General features: G+C 39.2%; 4 protein-coding genes across 4 annotated transcripts; 2 read left to right on the top strand and 2 right to left on the bottom strand.

The window, feature by feature from the left end:
• Positions 1–482: 482 nt before the first annotated feature.
• LOC108561198 lies at positions 483–4,440 on the bottom strand. Its single transcript, XM_017919040.1, has 4 exons — positions 3,735–4,440; positions 2,757–3,680; positions 1,557–2,643; positions 483–1,491 (listed from the first exon to the last, which is right to left on the bottom strand). Exons 1-4 carry the CDS (start codon positions 4,006–4,008, stop codon positions 960–962), a joined length of 2,817 nt encoding a protein of 938 aa, XP_017774529.1. The 5' UTR covers positions 4,009–4,440; the 3' UTR covers positions 483–959.
• A 1,608-nt stretch (positions 4,441–6,048) lies between these two features.
• On the bottom strand, positions 6,049–11,395 carry LOC108561204 (zinc finger protein 26-like). Its single transcript, XM_017919048.1, has 2 exons — positions 10,613–11,395; positions 6,049–9,979 (listed from the first exon to the last, which is right to left on the bottom strand). The coding sequence occupies exons 1-2, from the start codon at positions 10,718–10,720 to the stop codon at positions 6,314–6,316; spliced, it is 3,774 nt and encodes a 1,257-aa protein (XP_017774537.1). The 5' UTR covers positions 10,721–11,395; the 3' UTR covers positions 6,049–6,313.
• Positions 11,396–12,286: 891 nt separating this feature from the next.
• Positions 12,287–13,529, top strand: LOC108561174 (MOB kinase activator-like 3). The gene is made up of 4 exons (XM_017918991.1): positions 12,287–12,488; positions 12,559–12,709; positions 12,767–12,890; positions 12,942–13,529. The coding sequence occupies exons 1-4, from the start codon at positions 12,447–12,449 to the stop codon at positions 13,279–13,281; spliced, it is 657 nt and encodes a 218-aa protein (XP_017774480.1). The 5' UTR covers positions 12,287–12,446; the 3' UTR covers positions 13,282–13,529.
• Positions 13,530–14,261: 732 nt separating this feature from the next.
• Positions 14,262–20,452, top strand: LOC108561175. Its single transcript, XM_017918993.1, has 7 exons — positions 14,262–14,358; positions 18,740–19,086; positions 19,151–19,277; positions 19,336–19,482; positions 19,541–19,787; positions 19,842–20,055; positions 20,117–20,452. Exons 2-7 carry the CDS (start codon positions 18,759–18,761, stop codon positions 20,323–20,325), a joined length of 1,272 nt encoding a protein of 423 aa, XP_017774482.1. The 5' UTR covers positions 14,262–14,358; positions 18,740–18,758; the 3' UTR covers positions 20,326–20,452.
• Positions 20,453–20,667: the final 215 nt, after the last annotated feature.

The raw sequence follows: 20,667 nt of genomic DNA, 5'->3' as shown, positions 1-20,667 counted from the left end.
AAGGTGACTTAAGGCACAAAGTTCTTACCACTAGTTAAATGTGGGGAAAACTAATAAAAACAATAACAATGATTACAAATTCCGTAATAAGAGACCAATAATAAAAATTATTTGAGGAATATGTGCGATGATATCTAGCAGCACTACTAGGTTTGATGAAGTAAAAAAAAACAAATAATAAATGTATGTAAAGGATGGCAGCAAAGAAATCAAAATCAACAATAAATGTTATAAAATTAAAAAAATACAATAAGAAAATTACAAGCACGAATAAAAATAATTGCAAAAATAAAATGATCATTTAAAAAATGCACTTGAGGTTATTTAAGGCCATTTAAGTTTTTCTCCTCTTCCTCTAACTCTAACGTTTCACACAATGAGTCTTATCGCTCAAATTAATTGTTAATTATCGATAAATTATTAAATTCATTTAATTATCTCTAATAACGGACAACAAAGATTTATATATAAAAAACAAGAAGTGGAATGCTTGCAAATTGAAAAACAAAAGACTAAGAAAATTTTGATTCGAAATAATTGCATATTCATGTCCAATAGGTTTTCATTTTGCATTAAATATGTTTGCAAGCATCGATCGAGATTAAGTACATACAAAAAAAAACCCAAAAAAAAACTGGTCCATCTATTAGACAACTAATATATAAGTGTTTGTATATATATATATATGTGTGTATATCACTAGTATTTTTTACCCAACGTCTTTTCTACTTAATTAAAAAGTAATCAACGAATTCTATGATTATATGTAAAAGCAGCACCTCGGTTAAATCGAAATAAATTTAATATTTAAAGAAATATTCAATTGCCTACGCGGAGGAGGGACATCGTTATTGCTCCACACTCTTGTGATATGAAATTTCAATTCCTTTGTAGAATAAGATTTACAGATTGTATGATAAATAATCGTATTGAGCAAATCGAATTGGACATTGTCGTCGTCATTCGGCAGTCTCGTTGAAATGGATTTTAGTGACAACGACGTCGCCGGTGCTGAGAGTCTGCGTCTCTATGGATCTACAGCCGTGAGGCAGCGTGACTTCGACGCAGGCACTTACAAAGCTGTTGCTGCTAGGCGATATTATTCTGTCGTTACTATTTACCTCTCTGTTGCCGTTCCTGTGGCAGCCACAGCTGCAGCATTTGATACCACCATCCTGTTGTTCGGACTGCGGAAGAAGCGACGCCGCGCTGAGGATGGCCTCTAGTTTGTCGATCTTGTCCAGTCGATCGATCTTGTTGTCACCCAAGATCGTGTCGATCAGCTGCATAGATTCCGTCAGGCTTGTAGGCTCCGAGTTCCTGGGAGACGTCGCGTCGCTCTCTATACTCGGATAGTCGTTGTCGTTATCCTCCTCGTCGCTGGAGAAATCTCGGTCCTGACCACCTTGATTCTCCAACTTTTCCAACTTTTTGGCCACCTTTGTTGATGTCTTCAGTTTCTCCTTTTCTTCTTCTGTCAGTTCAATATACCTGCAAGAAAATTAACGCTTTCATAAAACCTTCTTACTTATATATTGATATATATATATTCTTACCTCAGCAGACGAACCTCGCGGTTGCTCAGGACGATGCTCTTCGCAGGTTGCGACAGTTTCACCCTGAGTTCCGCCACCTCGGTCTCCGTTTTTCTCTGACGCTTCTTCAGCTTTACATCGTCTGGATTGATGTGCAGGTAGATCTGCTCCTCGCACAACTCTAGCATAAGTTTACGGTTTTCCGGGGCGATGTTTCGCACCATCGCCGTGTACAGGTTCTCGTGAACGAGGCTCAGAACGTCGGCCGCCGCGTACAGGATCATTTCTCGCGATAACGGTCTTCTCGACCAGTATTTCTGATCCCTCCTATAGATGTTCTTCAGCTGCTCTTTCATCGGGTTGATGGTGGCGCCGTACGCTTGACAGAAGGCATTCAGAGCGACGCTCTTTGCCTTGTACACCGGCTTTCCACTCTCCTGAAAAGAGAGGACGGCGTGCGCCGCCTGCGTATCGAAGACTGATCTCAATGTGACATTGAACTGCTTGAACAGATTTACTGAGTCATTCCTACAGTCGTGGATGATCTTTATAACATCCGGACTCTCTAATATCTTCTTCAATCCTCCCCCATCCATCATGGAAGCGCAAGTGATTAAGTCGAAAATATAGGCATATCCGTTCATAGTGGCGATCTGCATAAGCGTGACCTGCCCTTTGATGCCAAGGTTGATCCCCTCGCAGTCGAACGCGACGACAACCTTGTCTCCACCAAACGGCCATAGCGGATCATCGCTGTTCGCGCAGACCGGTTTCCTGCTACCAGTCTTCCTTTTGCCGCCTCCCCCGCCGCTGGTCATGATCTCTTCGACAACCATCTGGCACTCCTTCAGGTTGCAAATTACCCGGGTGTTCTGGAAGATACGGTTCTTCCACGCCTCTTTAGCCACCACCTGCTGGTTCATCATGCTTTTCTGGTCGCGCCCCGTATTTTCTTGTAGAGTCTTTAGCACTAGACTATTGATTCGCTGCTTCAACGTTTGATTGTTAGCATTATTCACTTTGACTGCAGGAGTCGCTGCCGTCGTTGTCACCGGCTGCTGAGCACGTTTCTCTTCGTTATTATCCTCGACACTCCATGGCGCTTTCCCTAAACAATACAATTTTATTCATTAAAAAAAAAAATCAGAGTATAATAATTATACAGTTCAGAATGCAATAAAACATTAAATAGAATTGCAAGTGTATTGATGGTAGCATTACCCAGCTTAAAGTTAAGTCCTTTGCGCTCGTTGGCTGCATCACTATTGCTGCTGCAATCCACTGGTTCCGGACTCTTGCATTTCTTCTCTTCTTCCAATCGCTGCTGCTGCAACTTTGGTTGTTTCAGACGATCGCTGATGCTCGTAGGCGGTGACAGCTTCGGAGCCGACGAAGACGATCCCGTCTGCACTTTCTCAATGTACTGCTTCGCATCGTCCGTGATATTGTTCACTTCCAGATTCTTGATATTCTTCGTCTCCTGCTGCATGCGACTCTTGATTTCTTCGTCCCCAGAAGCAGTGTCAACTACAGTTGAGGCAACAACAGAATCTTTATTCTGCTGCTGCTCCTTGATCTTGTTGGGCTGCAGATTCTGCTGGTTCAAAATCTGAGCGTTGATATGCTTTTGGCTGACCTTTGGGTGCTGCAGCAGAGTGACGAGATTCGACTGGATATGAAAGCTATCTGAGAATAAACGCAAGAAGCTGGTTAGATGGGCCGGCGTGTTGAACAGATTGGACCACATGGACTCAGGCAATGTGCAACTCACAATTTGGAAAAGCTGCTCGACCAGAATCGGTCCCTTTACCTCAATGCACTGCGCAAAGAAATCCAACAGGTTCTGCGTGATCTCCGGATCTATGTGCACGTTCACCGTGAAGTGCTCTTGACAGTGACTTCTCACTGAATCAAAGTTTTTCAGCACAACCGTCTCTTTCTCGTCGTCTAACGCAAAGCTTTCAGGATGCTTCAGCAAGAACTCTCGGAACTCGTGGAAGTGCTGCCCAGAGACGTGTCGCACCTCTGGACTAGCTTGCGATCGATGCCCCAGGAGGCTACGAATCGGAACCTCAGTGCCTTCGCCATACTGCGCTAGCTTTTCTGAGAAATACTCGACTGCCTGTACAGCATAATCCTTTTGACCTAAAAAAAACATAATTATTTGGATGAATTTAATGAATTGAAGTTTAGAACTACCTCCTGGACTATCTTTTCCTTCCTTATTGTTCTGGTACATATTGATATTGACATAATCTCCATCAATCGCAAAAAGTGCTGGATATTGTGCTAGAAATTTTTTGAGACCACTTTGTGACCCCCCTGCTATTTGACGCATCTCCTTGGTGAACCCCTTCGATCCAAACTGACAGCTCAAGTCGTGCAAAGTTCTAGGTTCTCCCTTGTCCAACAGCCTTTCAAAGAAGAAGAGCAGTGTCATATTGCGGGCTTGCTCATATTGCATTGCCTCCATGGTTTGAGTGTAAATTTGATAATTTTACACTTGAATAATCACAGATTCATTTATTGTACTTTCTTCGTTTCCTCTTTTCTATTGGAACACACAAACTGAATACAGTTTGTATATATCTAATTGATTAAGGCACTTGCGATTCGAATAAGATTCGGTTCGTTGGTTGACAGTGGTGGTGATGATGATGGTCAGACCTGTGTAGTCGTCTCTGAGTGATGGAAGTTTGGGGGTGTTGCTGTCCGTCGAGGGCGAAGATCAAACGAAGAAAGTAAAAGAACGACGACGATGATGATAATAATAATAGTTTGTTGCGGACCTTCGCTTTCGAGACGTCAACTAAACTCCAGCCATTTTACCCACCCAACCAACATCAGCTCCCACACAGCTGATGACATACAAGCGAGCCAACCTGGCAAAGCCACACACCGCTAATCAATGCTACCAACATCTTAAAATTTAAATCTTATCGGTTCTTTTGCATAGGTTGCAAAATCAAATTTTATTATCTAACTTTGTGACTAAACATATTATTCATATATTGAGATTAAAAATGAAAACAAAATTATCTCGTGGATAATACTGAGCGACAAGTATCGCTAAGGAGAATTATTAAATAACAATATTTGAATTTCGTTGAATGTTTGTCAATTGTGTATTCAAAGTTTTCAAATATTAAATATGTTCTCATTGTTTCGTTCTAGCGTACTACATACATTATGTCTCAATTGGGGCCATCGCACCAATTTAGGTGTGGTGCAACTACAAAATTTCTAGTAACTGTAATTGTCGATATTAAACACACATACACCTGTGCGGCGCACATGGAATTCAAAATCATGTGTTACATAATTTGCCCAATACTTACAAAATACCCGAATCCAACAAAACATGCTGCAATTTGCACCTCCTGGATCGAATTTAAATTTTGCTAATTAAAAACTATCCAATATGAAATACAACATGTAGTCAATATAGTCAGGGAAATATGGTTTGAATAATAAAAATAAATTTATTTTTTTTGAAAAAAATATCGCTTCTCATTTATTCCTTCATTGTGTGTGTGTGTATTTTTATATATATTTACAAAGTATTATTCAATTTTTTGCTCGAACACTGTCGATCTACAAATTTTCAAATAGTACATACAATTTCAATAATCATATTGAACTACAATTAGGAATGGTTACGAAAAAGGTCATCACTTACATAACTAAAAAAATAAAAGTAATAATGAGACAACAAAATAATAATAATAATAATAAAGGTAGAGCAGTAAGAGTAGAGAATCGCGAATACATCATATATGGCAAATCGTGATGGATTATTAGAAATATATAATACAATGAAAAGAAATCAAATGTATATGTGTGTATCAATATAAAATATAATGCAGGTGGTTAGCATAGTTCGAATAAATAATATCTACGATTGTAAAATAAATCATAATTGTATTAATATTAATAATGTATACTCTCCTTCTGTTGTTTAAAGCGTGCGAAAAAAAAACAGGAGCATGAGAAGGAAACAAAGAACAAATACCATCATTACTTTTTTCTTCGTTGGAAAATTAATATAAAAAATAAACAGTCTTTCTCTAAAATTGAAGCAAATGTAAAAATTAAATATACGTAAAAGTCTCTGGGGCCGAGTGTTTTGTATTCTATGATTTCTAGTTCATTTTAAACACATCCAATAAAATAAATGCATCGACATGTTCTTGTTTCTGTGCTAACAAATATATAAAAAATAATCAAAGTGGCCATCAACCCCCCAACAATCTGAGCATTAGAAACAAAAAAAAATGTGAGTGTGCTCCTCTTCAACAACTATACAGAATTCATTAATAACTATAATCGTATTATATATATATATATGTAGGTTCACTATTTCTTTTTTCTTATACATTTCTGTTCATATTTTTTTCTTCTAATATTTTTTATATATATAAATAAATTTGTATTGTATATATAAAAATAGTCTCTTTATGTAATTAATTTTAAAAATATATTTATATATATATATTATTTTCATCTTAGAAAATTCTTCTTTTTTCCTCTTTCTTCTTCTTCTTTTCAAAAACAATACTATCAATAATAATAACCGAAAATGATTTAAGCGCAACGCATGCATAACTTAGGATATATATATATATATCAATCATCAATCAATGAAGAAGGAAAACGGTTACTGTATGGTAATAGAATAATAAGAATATATGCATATATGTAAGATAGAGAGAGAGAGAAAATATCACGTGGGTTATTTGGAATTTTAGTTTTCAACTATTTTGTTTGTTAATTTCACCTCACAAGATGCTGTCGACGGCACTTTGGATCTCATGCGAATTCAAGTTCTCCTGGGCGGAGTCCGAGTACTCTGGGTCCTGATCGTCTTGATCCTCGTAGTCATCATCCTCGTATACGATGCTCTTTACCGCAGAGTCGACGACATCCTGATGCCGGGCATACTCCATGTTCTTACCGTCGTTCGAGTAGTCGAAGTCTTCGTCGCCCTCCTCTTCATCCTCGGAATCAGAGTTATCCTCACTCTTGACCACGTCTCCGCTGCGACTGCTTGAATCCTCGTCTCCTTCCTCTTCTCCATCTTCCTCCTCCTCCTCGGATTCAATTTCCATCTTGATACCTTCAGTTTCGCTCTCGTCGCTCTCCGAGCTGCTGCTCGTCTCCTCGTTCTCTTCCTCGTTATCATTCTCCGAGCTGCACTCGACCTGTTCGATCAGACTCTCGTAGTTGATATCGTCGTCTTCCTCCTCGATGTCCTCTTCTTGAGTGTCGTTTGTCTTTAGATACGAGTTGTCCAGCAACGACCAGTCAAAGTTCTCGTGGATGGCCATGTGCAGCTTTAGCTTTGATCGGGCGTTGTGATATCTACCGCATATCCTGCAGATAAAGTTCGATCCAAAGCCCTGACCGTGCAACAACGTCGGATGCGTGTCCTGCAAATGAGCCTGCAGCATTTCGTAATTGTCGTTGGTTTTTAAGCAGATTCCGCAAACGGTGGCCGCTACCAACTTGTGGCATCGTATGTAATGCTGCCAGAGGTGTTTCTTTGCCGGCCAAGTCTTGTGACAGATCTCGCAGAAGGAGGGGTCATTCGAGTTCACGTACACCGTCCTCTTGGAACTGTTGCTGCCGTTTTGGTCGGGAGCGAAATCCGTTTCTATCTTGACTTTTTTTGCAGCAGCCACTGCCGTCGCCGATGATACCTTTTTCTTCTGCTGCTGCTGTTGATGCGAGTTCTTTTCAGGCACTGCCGTAAGTCGCTTTTCCAGCAGCGATATTTTGACAGCTTCCTCGGGTTCGTATGGACTCTCCTCGGAATAGCTGCTCTTGTCATCTGCGCTATCATCAACCTCCTTCTTTATCGCTGTCGTTGGAGCCATTACATCCTTCTTCATCGCTCCCGCAGTCGTCGCCACTGCCGACGTCGATTTGTCTTTGCCAGAGGCGCCATGTGCAGACTCGTAGTGCACTTCAAGGTCCCTGTCGGTGTCGAATACCTCGAGACATGCCTTACATGCCTTAAAGATGCGGCCGTGAGACTTGTTCAGATGATCGAAAGTCTTCCACTTAGAGCCGTAATTCTTTCCGCACACCGTGCACGATGTCAACGGCGTCAACACGTCTTTGTGCACGAGCCGCACGTGATCCCTGAGCACGTGCTGTGTTTCGAACAGCTTCAGGCAGATGCCGCAGCTGAGACTGAGTATCTTTCTGTGCAGACTGAGTATGTGCATCTTCAGCTTGATTTTACTAGGAAGAAGGTCAGCACAGAATTGGCAAACGAACGAGTTCTGGTGGTCCTCGCAGTGAGCCTTCAGATCTTCGCTTTTTCGCAGCACGTTGCCGCAGTCCTGACAGAACAGGTGGCAGTCAGGATGGCTGAATCGGATGTGGCTCACAATCTCGCACTTGCTCTGCACCTTCTCCTTGCATATTTCGCATGCATACTCGCTGTGGTAGTTGACCAGATGCTTGGCAAGACTCTGGCGATCCTTGAATATTCGCGAGCAAGACTTGCAACGCGTTAGTAGGTCCTTTTGAAGGCGCGGCCTGCAATTCTTTTTGTGCTTCTTCAGAAGTGTTTTCTTGTGGAAGCCCTTTGAGCACTTGGGACACTTGAACTCGCCGTTATTCTGAGGCGGAGTATAATTGGTAATAATATTTGTATATAGATTGCTGCTCGTGTCAATTTCTTTAGGCACTTCGACGCCCTCGTCAATCATGTTTAATGTTAAATCGTGCTGATTGTGGCGGTTTTGATGATGATGCGTATGATGATGCATGTGGTGATGATGTTGAGGTGTCGTCGTTATCACCTTGGCCGACTGCTGCTGCTCGTTCTTCTCCAACTCTTGCCGCATGAAACTCTGCCTAACGCTTTGAAAGTCAAATGCCTCGAACTTCTTGTTTAAAAAGTCTTCCTCCTCGACAATATCGCCGTTTTTCAGCTTGGGCGTTTTGCTCGTATGAATCTTATTAAAATGCTGCGCCAGATGGTACTTGGAAGCGCTTGTCTTGTAGCAGAATTGACAAGTGATCGAGGGATGGCCCTTGTGTAGACGATTTACGTGTTTCCAGAGGTGCGAATTTCGGCCATAAAACTTGTTGCAAAGGTCACAGTGAAATATGGAATGTTCGGAGCGACGATGGGCGGTAAAATCGCGGAAACTGGACAGGCTCAACTCGCACTCGGTGCAGTTGTAGACCTTGTGGTTCTCGCTATCTGGATTCGTTTCGATGTAGTCAGCCGGGTCGAAGATGCGATTCTCCTTCTTGCAGAAACTTATCAAAAAGTCGTGGACCAGCACGTGATTCTCTATAGCCTTGTGGTTGTCGTCGTTGTACTTGCATACTTTACAGATGTATGGATTGCTGATGGGGTGGCTCAGCAGGCAGATCTCTATGTGGTCGGTCAGATTAAGATAGGAATCGGCCATGTAAAGGCATAGGCCGCAGATCATGTGCGACTTGGTGGCGTGCTTCTGACGAAGATGTTGGAATAGGTCGGACCTGTTGGTCAACGTGGCCGGACAAAGTGGACACACGTAACTGGGCTCCAGGGTGGGCGGCTCCTCCCTATTCTCTACAATTTCCATTGACTCCTCCGATTCCCTTTTTGCTTTCAGATCGGCGATCTTCACCAGATTCGGAATCATCTTTTTCTTCTTTTCAAGTATCGGCTCGTTGTTTACGATCTGCGCCATGTCTATTCCATGCGTCTCGAACACGTGTTCTGCTAATAAAGACGGTCCATCAAACTGCATGTCGCACAGCAGACAGATCTGGGGCAACGCCTTTTGCACCATCGACGGTGGGTTGTGCTGCTGTTGCTGATCGATGGCCATCGTTGTCGGTACTTGGATTTCGTCGTAAATCTTTTGCAAATCACACATCTCCTTGCATTTTACCTTCATCGGAGGTCTTTTCTTCCTGCGATTCGTATCCAACTTGAACATCTTCGGCCTGTTGCATAGCACCGATTCGCTTTTCCTCTTCAGAGATTTTCTCTCTGCAATCTCGCGAATCAAATCGTTCTCCTTGTCATCGAAATACCTCTTATTATTTATATTCGTTGAGTCCTCGTCGCTACTGCTGCACGGGTAATCGACGATCTTCGGTTTCAGGTCATCCAGTTCCTGCAGCGACTTCTCGAATCCTGCCAACTTCACGTCAAACTTTCTGAACTTGTCCTTATAATAACTGATATCCTCAACACCGACATCATCCTTGGGCAACGGCCACTGGAGGACCGGGCCACAGCCCACACCCATTGTGGTCGTCGATCTGTCGTGTTTCCTTTTGCTCTTCAAACAAGATGTCTTTATGTTATATTGCGACTCAAGGATTATTATATTTTGTAGGCATTTCTTCACAAAGCCATATAAAACCAAGACATTACGATAACACTCCATGCACAATGTGTCCGGCAGTAGGCAATCCTGTGACACCTATAATGCAAAAAGAAAGAATAGTTGTAGATGAGGCACATTCAATATTGAGAACAAAATAAATATATATATTTTTTGTAGCTCAAAGGTTAGGGACACATCATATTTATGTGCATTGATTAATAAATTAAATGAAATTCTGTTGGTTAGCCAATATAAGTATGTCTCAATCTTTTTCCAAAACTGGTATTCATCTGTCCTTTAATTTAATGAGTGAGAAAGAGAGACGAAAGATAGAATGTTATCCATAATTATCATTATGTTCTACAAATATTTTAAATGTACTGTGAACTTCTCTCTTCTGTAATTGAAACGATGATATAAAGAGTTGTGTGCAGATTAACCTAAAAAGTCAGAACATTTTGCCTGGCCTTATCTTAGGTACCAATAACATGGAAGATAGTGGCTACTTCAGCAGCAGCTGACAAATTACTATGATGATGATGACGATATTGATGTTCAACGTAAAGCACGTAAAATTAAAATAGGGTAAACATATCGAGCAGCAACAGTAGCATAGGTTCCAGTTATAAATAAACAATGGCCAAACGGCAGTATGAAAAGGAAAAAAAAAAAGAGAAAAGAAACAAAACAATAAAAGCGACCCGATGCACGGCGCGTCAGAAAACTTACGACAATGGGTAAACATGTTTCGATTTTCTCTTTGAGTCCCTCCGTCTTGAAGATGTCGACAAATTCGCCGTTGAATTTTCCGCAAGTCCTGCACAGTTTATTCTCCATGGTTGGCGTGCGTTCCGAGGATAACGAACAAGAAACGACGCGTATGGAGGAGTCACAAGCACGTACACAGAACACTCCGTTGCTTAGGATCACATCACCGAAAGGGCACTGGGCACACTACTGTAAGATAGAGAGAGTGAAACACCACAGAGTCGCGATGGCTGCTACGGCTTAATTCTGCTGTTCGAGGGTTGAATATGCAGCGCATGCAGCGGTTCGACTGAATGGTTGGTCGGATGGATGGTTCACTGGCTTAGCTAGGTGGCTGTGAGGGCCTGGGGCTGCCAACAACGAATGGCCACTTCGAGCAGAGTCCGCAAACGTAGAGAGGCGCGATGGAGAGGTAGACGAAGCCAGACGGAGCGGAGCAATGAAAATAGGGCAACAACGCCGGAAGGAGTTTCACCAAAACCGAGGCCTGCGCAACCTCCTGGAGGGAGGTGGACCGGTCGTCGTCGAAGGCAGCTGTGGCGGTGGTAGCATCTGCATCAGCGACGTTTCCTTGTCTTGCCGACAGTGTCGTTCGTTGTTAACAATTGTAAATTCTTTCAATCAAATTCTGCTCGAATTCAATATACGGCCGATTTCGTCGTTTTCGCGGGCGGTGCATTCAACCGGTCACTTGTGTTTTTAAAGCAAAATATGGCTAACATTTAAACACAAACAATCCTCCGATAGCCATCTTTCCATTATCAAGTACATTTAATATTGACACCCTTCGACTATTGCTCAACAGATGGTGCCCCTTCTAACATTAAAAAGAAAGTCTCGACCATAGGGATTCCTGGATTTCTGCAGCTTTATAGGGGGACGTTGTCCCTTCTACCTGGATAGTACTTGGAAATTTTGGATACAATAAAATTAAATTAATTTCCTTAGAATAAGAAAAAATTCGGAGAAACTGTCATTTTGCATATTTCTCATTTTAAATGCGAATTCATTATCAGAAATTGAATAAAATATACATATTTCTTAATTTATCAATCATGTTTAAAGTTTGGTCGTTGCGGTACTTTCTACAATTAAAAAAGATAAATTGTGGTAATAGATTCAACGTAAAAGATGTCATTAGTTGTATACCAACGGCGGTATCCTGCGTTTTCTTAAAATATGTTTAAACTTTAATAGTTGTAGAATAATAATAACTTTTGTTTCATTCAATCATCTCTTAAACCACTTATATTATTTGCGTACCCAAGATGTTCGTAGAAATTTAAATTTTATTGCCTGCAATTTATAAATTCTTAACGAAACTTTCACATTCGTTACTGGATTCTTGCATATCCATAATTTTCCATATTAATTTTTAGAATTTAGATTCATTAAGACATTTTACACATTTGTTTCAAACTGATATTTGTTCTTCAAATATTTATTAAATATAATTTTTTCTGACTTTTGCACCATTTTATGATTTTTTTTTAAATTATGAATGTTATGAACGATAATGAATGTTTTCTTCGTATACTTTGGTTGTGAGCTATTTATTTTTGTTCTATTAAATTACTATAAAAGAAGTCATTAGCAACAATTTGACTATAGGCAGTGATTGTTGATGATTATTTTGTAATTGGTTAACGAAAACAAAACTTTGACAGATGTCATAACAAATTGAACGACTGTTTATTTTTTACGTAACCTACTTTGTTTACTTAGGATCGTTGTCCGTCCGTTAGTTTGCAATTGCATATTTTCGAAGAATTTTCATAGAAAGTAGTGCGGCATAATGGCACTTAACGGATTCATAGAATTCTTCCAGAAGGGCAAAGTAAGTGCTTCATTGTTCGCTTTTAGGTTATCTCCAGGAAAAGCCGCCTGCGTTCTACATCAAATTTTAGACTTTCAGACCGAAAAAGAGGTTCGCCCATGGTACCATAAGATATAGTCTACACAAGCAGGCATGTGCAAGTTTGAACTCTGGCATCAATCTGCGGGAGGCTGTAAAGCTACCACCTGGGGAAGACACAAATGACTGGATTGCAGTACATGGTACATAATCAAATGAAATGAACAAAAAATAATTATATTTATTTACATGAATTTTAGTTGTCGACTTCTTCAATAGGATAAACTTAATTTATGGCACCATATCTGAATATTGCACTATTGAGACTTGTCCAGTAATGTCGGGTGGTCCTAGGTTCGAATATCTGTGGGCTGATGGCGATAAGTGAGTTACTTTCTTTTATAGTTGATGCATATTTTAAATATTGTGTTTTAGATTCAAGAAACCCACTCAGTTACCAGCCAAAGAATATGTTAACAATTTGATGGACTGGATTGAGAATCAGATCAATAATCAGGCGCTATTCCCATGCACCTCTGATCTACCATTTCCCAAGAATTTCTCCACGAATTGCAGCAAGATTTTGGCTAGGTTGCATCGCGTCTTTGTGCACGTCTACATTCATCATTTCGAGAATGTAGTGACAATAAACGCCGAAGCTCACGTGAACACTTGCTACAAGCATTTCTACTATTTCGTGACGGAGTTCCAATTGGTTTCCTCTAAAGAGCTGGAGCCGCTCGTTGACATGGCTTCGAGAATCTGCAGGGATTAGTTGTATTAATGTTACGTTCAGACCCCCTCGAATCGATCCGTCCACGTAACAAGTCTAGTTCCAGCAATAATAATCCCAGTCAATAGAACGAGACATTGTGGTACAATTAATTTGTAGGATGAGATCAATTCATTGATGGTCGTAACAAGTATGGGTAATCTGTATATGTATATGCAGTCCAAATAAACAAAAAAAACTAGTCGTTAAATAACTAGTCCTGCGAATTAAAGAGAAAATACCAAAAAAAAGCTTAACTAGCATAATCTTGGAAATTGATTCGGCCCATAATTATATTTGTAAGAGCAATGAAAGAACGTACTACTATTTATCCATTTCGTAATAACCCAATATTATTAACTATTATTACTGATACCGTTTGTTCCTTGGACCAGTAGTTTTCAACCTTTTTCTTCAGACTCTCACAAGCAATTATATTAATCGGAAATTTGGTTGAAAACAACCAACAACACGTTGCCATAATCAATGCAAGCAATTTAATTTGAACAACAAAATTAGAGGTTTCACTTTTAATCTCAACCATTTTTTTTATGGAGACTGCTATTTAATGTAACTATTATTCTTATTGTTTTGTTGAATTATCCTATAATAAATTTCTACACATATTTAAATACGAGCACAAGAATCGTGTTTGATATTTCCTAATAGTTTTATTACCTGAAATTACTTTAAATTCAAAGTAAAAGAAATGGTCAAGAGTCAGTTGGAAGTACAAAACAATTCGCTTTCTGTGAATCAGAAAGTTCTAAGGAGCATAAAGCAAGCAAATTGTATAAAATCAATGGATTGCCGAGGATCTCAAGCGTGTCCATGTTCGGTGCTGCAGAGAAGGGAAGGGAAATGGAAATGGTACGGTGTCCGGTCTGCGTCGCATGTGTATTATATCTTTTATATGTATGTGCGTGTATGTATGTATATATGGTGGTGGTTGTACGTGGGTTGTTTTTGTTCCAATGAATGCGACCGGTCAGTTCGTGCGCTGCAGCACACGACTATGCTTCAATCCCAACCAAAGAAGACGAACAACTTGAATCAAACTTTGGTCCTCTTGTTTTAAACGTGAGTACAAATATCTTGAAAGCAATATTTTGCAACTAATGCACAAAAAAAAAACATATTGCAATCAATTTGATGCATTTAATTAAAGAACAACAAAATCGCGAGTCGAGTGAAAGTATTGAAGTCTTCTTCGTTACGCACCGCAAGTCTCTATTTATTTACATTTATAAATGCATCTTGCACAACATTTTACCCAATTAGTCAGATTGATATCTCACATCTTCTCGCATTACGCCAACTTTGTCTTTATTCCTTTTTTTTGTTGTTGTAATATGTTGCGTTTGTATTTCCGTTTACTCCATATGAATAACAATGTTGCTGTATTTACGATCTACGTAAATCCAATTTGATTACAAAACGCGTTTCTAAATTTAAATGTAATTATTGTTTAAAATATATGAATTGGACTTTTCCAAAATCGAAAACGCTCGCAAAATTTCAATTTAACTTAATGGAAATTTGCATCTTGGAAAAATATATAATTTGTGAAAATACATTAACTTATTGATAATCCGAATAGTGAGTACATGTAGCTTTGTATTTAGATAACAAGGTATATCAAGCGAGTGACAAAGCGTTACTTTTTAATCACAATTGACTAAAACATCAATTGTGATTAATGCGCGATAATTTTGACGTGTACACTTCTTTAATAAATATCTAATCTTAATTAGATATGAATCATTCGCAAACTGCGGAATGAATCAGAGACGACGTAATATTTTGTCATGATGGAGTCGTTAAGGTTCAAGCGATAATTTCAACACAACAGTGATTTTTCAATTTCCTCGATTGCGCAACAAACAAAGGAATGAATGAAGCATTTGGTACAAATTTCCGCTAGATTTACAAAATCTAATTTCAATTTAAAATCATGTTACATTAATTTACTGCTCATTATGACTTTATATGTTCATGCGGATGCGCCGGGTTTTATCGAACGGATAAACAGAGATTTGCATTATTAATTTAAACCTGTTTGAAACTTGTTTGTTTCTCAAAAAAGATTAGATTAGGATCCTCTTGTTATTTTAGAAATTATAGAATTTCTTCTAATTGTTTATAATTGTATATTTCGTTATTCTACAGACTAATTATGTGCAATGCCTTGTGGCATTTGGTATTTTAGACATATTATATACATTGTAAGTTTTTCATTATTAAAATAATTGCAATTTATCAGAAGCGATTTTGCTGTTATGAATTAGCAATAAAAATAATATAAAATCGTCTCCACTTTTTATTCAATTATTAAAATTAAAGACACATGTTATTATATCAACGTCCATGAAAATAATTCCATTTTTAATGTACACATTTATGGTATTTTTCATTTTCCTAAAGAAATTTTGAAAATTGAGAAATTATTTAAAAAGTTATTTTGTACTTCAAACGGTGCAACTAGAAAATAATCAATTTATTTTTGCTAAAAATTATTATTAAAAAAGTCTATCTGTATATTATAATTTCAAAAGGTCTTTTATGAATGTACAAAGGTATGGGTTAATTTTTGCGATGAATTGCTAAGATAGTTAGTTGCGAAAGTAGATTGCTAGGAACCTTTGTTCTAAATATGCTCTTTTTTGTGTGCTTGCTTTAATGATGTTTGACCCAAATGATGTGGTCGAAGGGAAGTAAGTTTTCAATCAAAGCAAAGAAAGAGGGTTGTAGGTACTAGTTTGTGGGTCACCTGAAAGTCATTAGGATCGAGAACGAACGGGGGTATCGCGAAAATCTGCACGATGGCGTGTTGATGGTGGAAAAGACGTGGTGCTATAAGAAAAGAGAGGGCAAAAAGGGTGGCATAACCCCATTGGTCACCCTTTCTTCGAGGCCGGATGTGACGTGCGTGTATAATTCGTTGCCTCGTTGTGTGGCCATCGTCTTTGTGGGGTTGGTGGTGTAGGGTGTGAGGCGAGGAGATCGTAACTACAGATTAACCCACCCCCATTCAACCTCTCACCCCATTTAAGGCTTTAAACAATATGCGAGTCCAAGGATGCGAATGCTCGGACCTTGCGAACAGTTTGGAACAAAAAAAATATGTACGAGGGAATATGCATGAGTAATCAAATAAATTAGAGGAAAGGAAAATAGGATGAACGAGATAACGAGTTAATTTACCGCCAGTTAATTTGGACTCTGCACGGTATACAGATAACGATTCTCATTGCTTTACAACACAGATTTATCATTTTACTAAAAAACTACATACTTTTTATTAAATAAAAGCTAATATATTATAAACAGAGAATACGTTGATTGTTTTACGTTGCTTTTGCAATTAATCGTTTTATGGAGAATTGGAAATTTGAAACATCATGTCGCAATGTGTTTACTGATTACTCTCACTTGAACGTGATCTTTTTTATTTACGATTACCTAATTATTTCATTTTAATTGATATGTTTATATTTTGTAATTACAAACACATTATTGTGCAATTTGACTTTGTTCTCTCCAATACGAATTTTATGCGAATTTCGGTCGGAACTCAAATCGAAATGGACGTGTCAATAAATCTTTTCGTTATTATTTCATGTTCCTTGTTTTTGTTTTTTATTATCGTTGGTGGAATTTTCGACCGGATTTATGAATTATGTTTTTCGAGTTTGTGCGACGCGCGTGGATATGATGAGCGGTTTTGCCCTCGACTGTCGGAACGGATATAAGCATCACTTTCTCCGCATCCTGTGTGGAAGAGGCCCATTACTCTCGTCGGTGCGGCATTGTTCTGATCTCCTCCTCCTGCACCTCTTCGCCTCTCCTTCTCATCGTCATCCTCTCATCCATACAAGCACGCGGCCAAAACAAAACAGCATCAACATCAGCAGAGATGTACGATAACATTTGTTTTGTTCACTTCACCGTTACACCGATAACAGCATAATTTGTTGCAGTAACTGTAGAACTATTATTATAATCGTATTACTTCAAACAGAATAATTAGCAATGCAATTGCAAATTTGATGTCATTCACAAATCGATACGTGTCAGAAATTGAAAACGATTGAAGTGGCTTTCCTATTCATCAAAACCTTCTACAATTATTGCTTTCCTCCTTCCGCCGATCAACGTGTATATTTATATAGTGCCGTATTTGCTTTGAACGATGATGGCACGTGCATTTGGAGACTGTCCAGCAATTGCGTTGTATATCAGACACTTTGGGACTTCTTTTTAATAATTCAGGAAAGCTCTTCGGAAAGAGAGAGAATCCCACGAATCAATACCACTTAACATTTATAAATTGTACATAATTGTCTAGGCGAGATGCGACGGTTTGTCGACCCTCGCCTTCTTTACATTTCACCATTTTCATTTCTTATTCAATTGTGCTAAGAATGTAGATGTAATGTAATTGTGGAAAGTAAATGTAATTTACATAAATTGAATATATCAATTATAAATAAATAATGTATTTTTTATCGATTATTGTCAATATTTTAATTAAAATCTTTAGATGTTTGGTAGAATGGTGGATGCGCATGGCATTTTGCTTAAATATAATTTTATACAATGATACAAATATCTAAGATAGGTCAAGGCGCATATGTTTTGAGACCCTGGATTTTTGAGTCAATAGCTGGGATTAGTAGGCTTCATGTTAAGAAAATAAAATAATTAAATTTGTACTGATCAGAACATATACTTCACTTTGATCACAGCTGAATAAGTCATGAAACGATATCATTCATAATATAAATTTTACAATTTCGTTTAAATCAATAATTGCAATGGTTTCTGCAAATCGTTAAAGGAAATGTTGCAACTCTAGCTATTCTCTGTATCTACGTTGAAGTCTGAACAACAACATTCGAGTAGCATTGCAAAATGCATGGTCAATGATCTCGTGCTAAATAACAATTAAAACCTGTTTCGTTCACCCCAAGAGATTGCGAAATGCCCAATGACCTGATAATAAACAACAAACGCTCATTACGATCTCTTATCGAAGGTTTTCTTTATAGTAGAATGGAGGAAAAGGAAAAATGATTATCATCATCATCGATTTATGAAAATAATTTAATTTTGCAGATTCCTGTCCAGTAGGTTTGTTTTATTTTTCGGGGAGGGCAACTCGTTTGTCCCGCCGTGACCCTTATTATTTACGATAGAATAAACACGCAATCCGTTTTGTTCTTTACCCCTGCCGATACATATTTTGAGTCGAAGGTCGGATTGGCATAGTGAGAAAGGGCTTGTATGTTCAAGTACATAATGCAAGTACATTTTATACAACCCAACATACATTGAATTGGTATCAATACGAAATTTGTTCAGAACATGTATTTTTATAATGCTTAAGCTGCGTTAGAATGCAGAACTTAAAGATCAATAGCAAATGATAAACTATTTATTAAGTATTATTTGTCCGTAGGGTTTTGGCGTTTTTAATTATGATGAAGATGTTCGTGTGGATTGTTCTCGTTCTGCTGGTAGAAGCAAGAATGAGCTCTGGATCTGGGCCCGTATCTTGTGCGAGGCCGGCGTACGAAAAGTGCGTGAGGATTGCTGATCCGTTGATCAAGGAGGCGCAACTGGTATTCCCCGATAACATGGAGGACATCGACAAAGTGTGCAGAACGTGGAACAGATTCGTCGACTGTCTGAAGAGATACACCGATGAGTGCTTTACCGCACAGCAACGAAGGCAGTTCAACAAGGCTGTCGAGAATCCGATCGAATCTGTCCATCAGATGTGCATGCAGCCCAGATACCAAAAGGGTACAGTTACCGTTACAATGATGAACTGCGTTGCTATATTGTTCATTTGTATGTTTATTTGCAGAATATCTGCAGTACGCTCCTTGCATAAAGAGCACGATTACAGAAAGAAGCCACTGCGGTGCACATTACAATCTCCTGGTGGAGCACGTATCGCAAGGAGAGATTGTCTCTAAAGCGACGCTCTGCTGGTATAAATTTTTTGTTTTGGTGTTATACAATTACAGTATGTTTTGTGTACAATTGTAGCTCGCACGACCGCTTCAAGCAGTGCGTGGAGAGGGAGACTCGTCAACTGTGCGATAGAGGAGTTCCCGATGGTCCGGCTTCGCAATTTTCTGGGCAGATCATCGACAAGGCTTTGAGTTTCTTGCAAGATCAATGCATCAACTACATGTAATTGGATTAATCTAATTCTACTTATCCAAATTTAAACTGTTTGTTATTTTTTCAGCCCGAATTCTGGGGACTGTGTGACTATTTCGACGGATCTCACAGCTCCGAGCACCTTCGGTGCGGCAGTCTCCTCCTTCCCCACGACTCCTAGCGAGGTCTACCCGTGGAGCACGATTCAGCAGGATAATAACGCCGTCGAGAGAAAAGAAATTCCATCCTCGCGCATTCCTCCGATGAGACCATCAACCATAGTCCCATGGCTACCATCTTCGTCGCCTACCCCTGATTTCGTTGATACTAGCAGCGTATGAAGACAATCCTTTAATTCGGTTGTTAATTAACGAAATCTCGACTTTCAGACCTCCTCTTCATCATCGACGCCTCAGTTCTTGGGTTCGAGAACGAGGCCCGGTTCGTATGGTCGCTCAAGCAGCTGGTCGGATGTTCCATCCACAATCAGCAGCAGCAGTAATCCAGAAACCGTCTTCAACGTCCCTCGCGCACCCAGCTCACAGAGACCTCCAGATTGGGCTACGATGTCCACCTGGAGCGTCATCAACTCCAAGCAACCGAGTATACTTACCAACGAAACGTCTAATCCACTTTACTAATTCTAAATTACTCGTTGCATCAGGTCTTGAGACGACGAAGAGGTTTCCGTTCGAGAGCAGCGCCGGCACGGAGACTTGGTATCCGGCAGCAGGAAACCAGCTGAGCAACGAAGTCGATGAACCCAACCAGCAAGGACTTTCGTACAACAAGAACTCGTCCAGCCAAAGATCGACAATGCATGCAACGCTTGCATTTGGCTGTCTTTTATTAGCGTATCTCTTCGTTTTCTGATGAAGAAAACTTCTTTTATTACATATTATTTTATTTTAAATCCAACATAATACCACCATATACATAATTTTATTTTAGTATCTCCTAGATTACGTATCCAATTCGAATCAGCAGCAATAAGTCATAATCGAGCACTAGTCATAATTGTTACAGATAGTTGTAATTAATAAATAAATGTTAACATTTAATTAGAATTAGTCTAATTTTTTAGTTTAATTCCATTTCCACAAGAATTATAAATGAGCTTATTGAATTATTCAATAATCGCAATAATGTTATAATCAGTTCGTTCGTAATCTTCTTAATAACTGAGGGAGCATCCTTTCGTTACGTGTGTAGCAA

This window comes from Nicrophorus vespilloides, unplaced genomic scaffold (genome assembly GCF_001412225.1).
Source record: "Nicrophorus vespilloides isolate i.1.1-1 unplaced genomic scaffold, Nicve_v1.0, whole genome shotgun sequence".
NCBI classification, from domain to species: domain Eukaryota; kingdom Metazoa; phylum Arthropoda; class Insecta; order Coleoptera; family Silphidae; genus Nicrophorus; species Nicrophorus vespilloides.
This window is presented reverse-complemented; position numbering and strand designations above follow the sequence as displayed.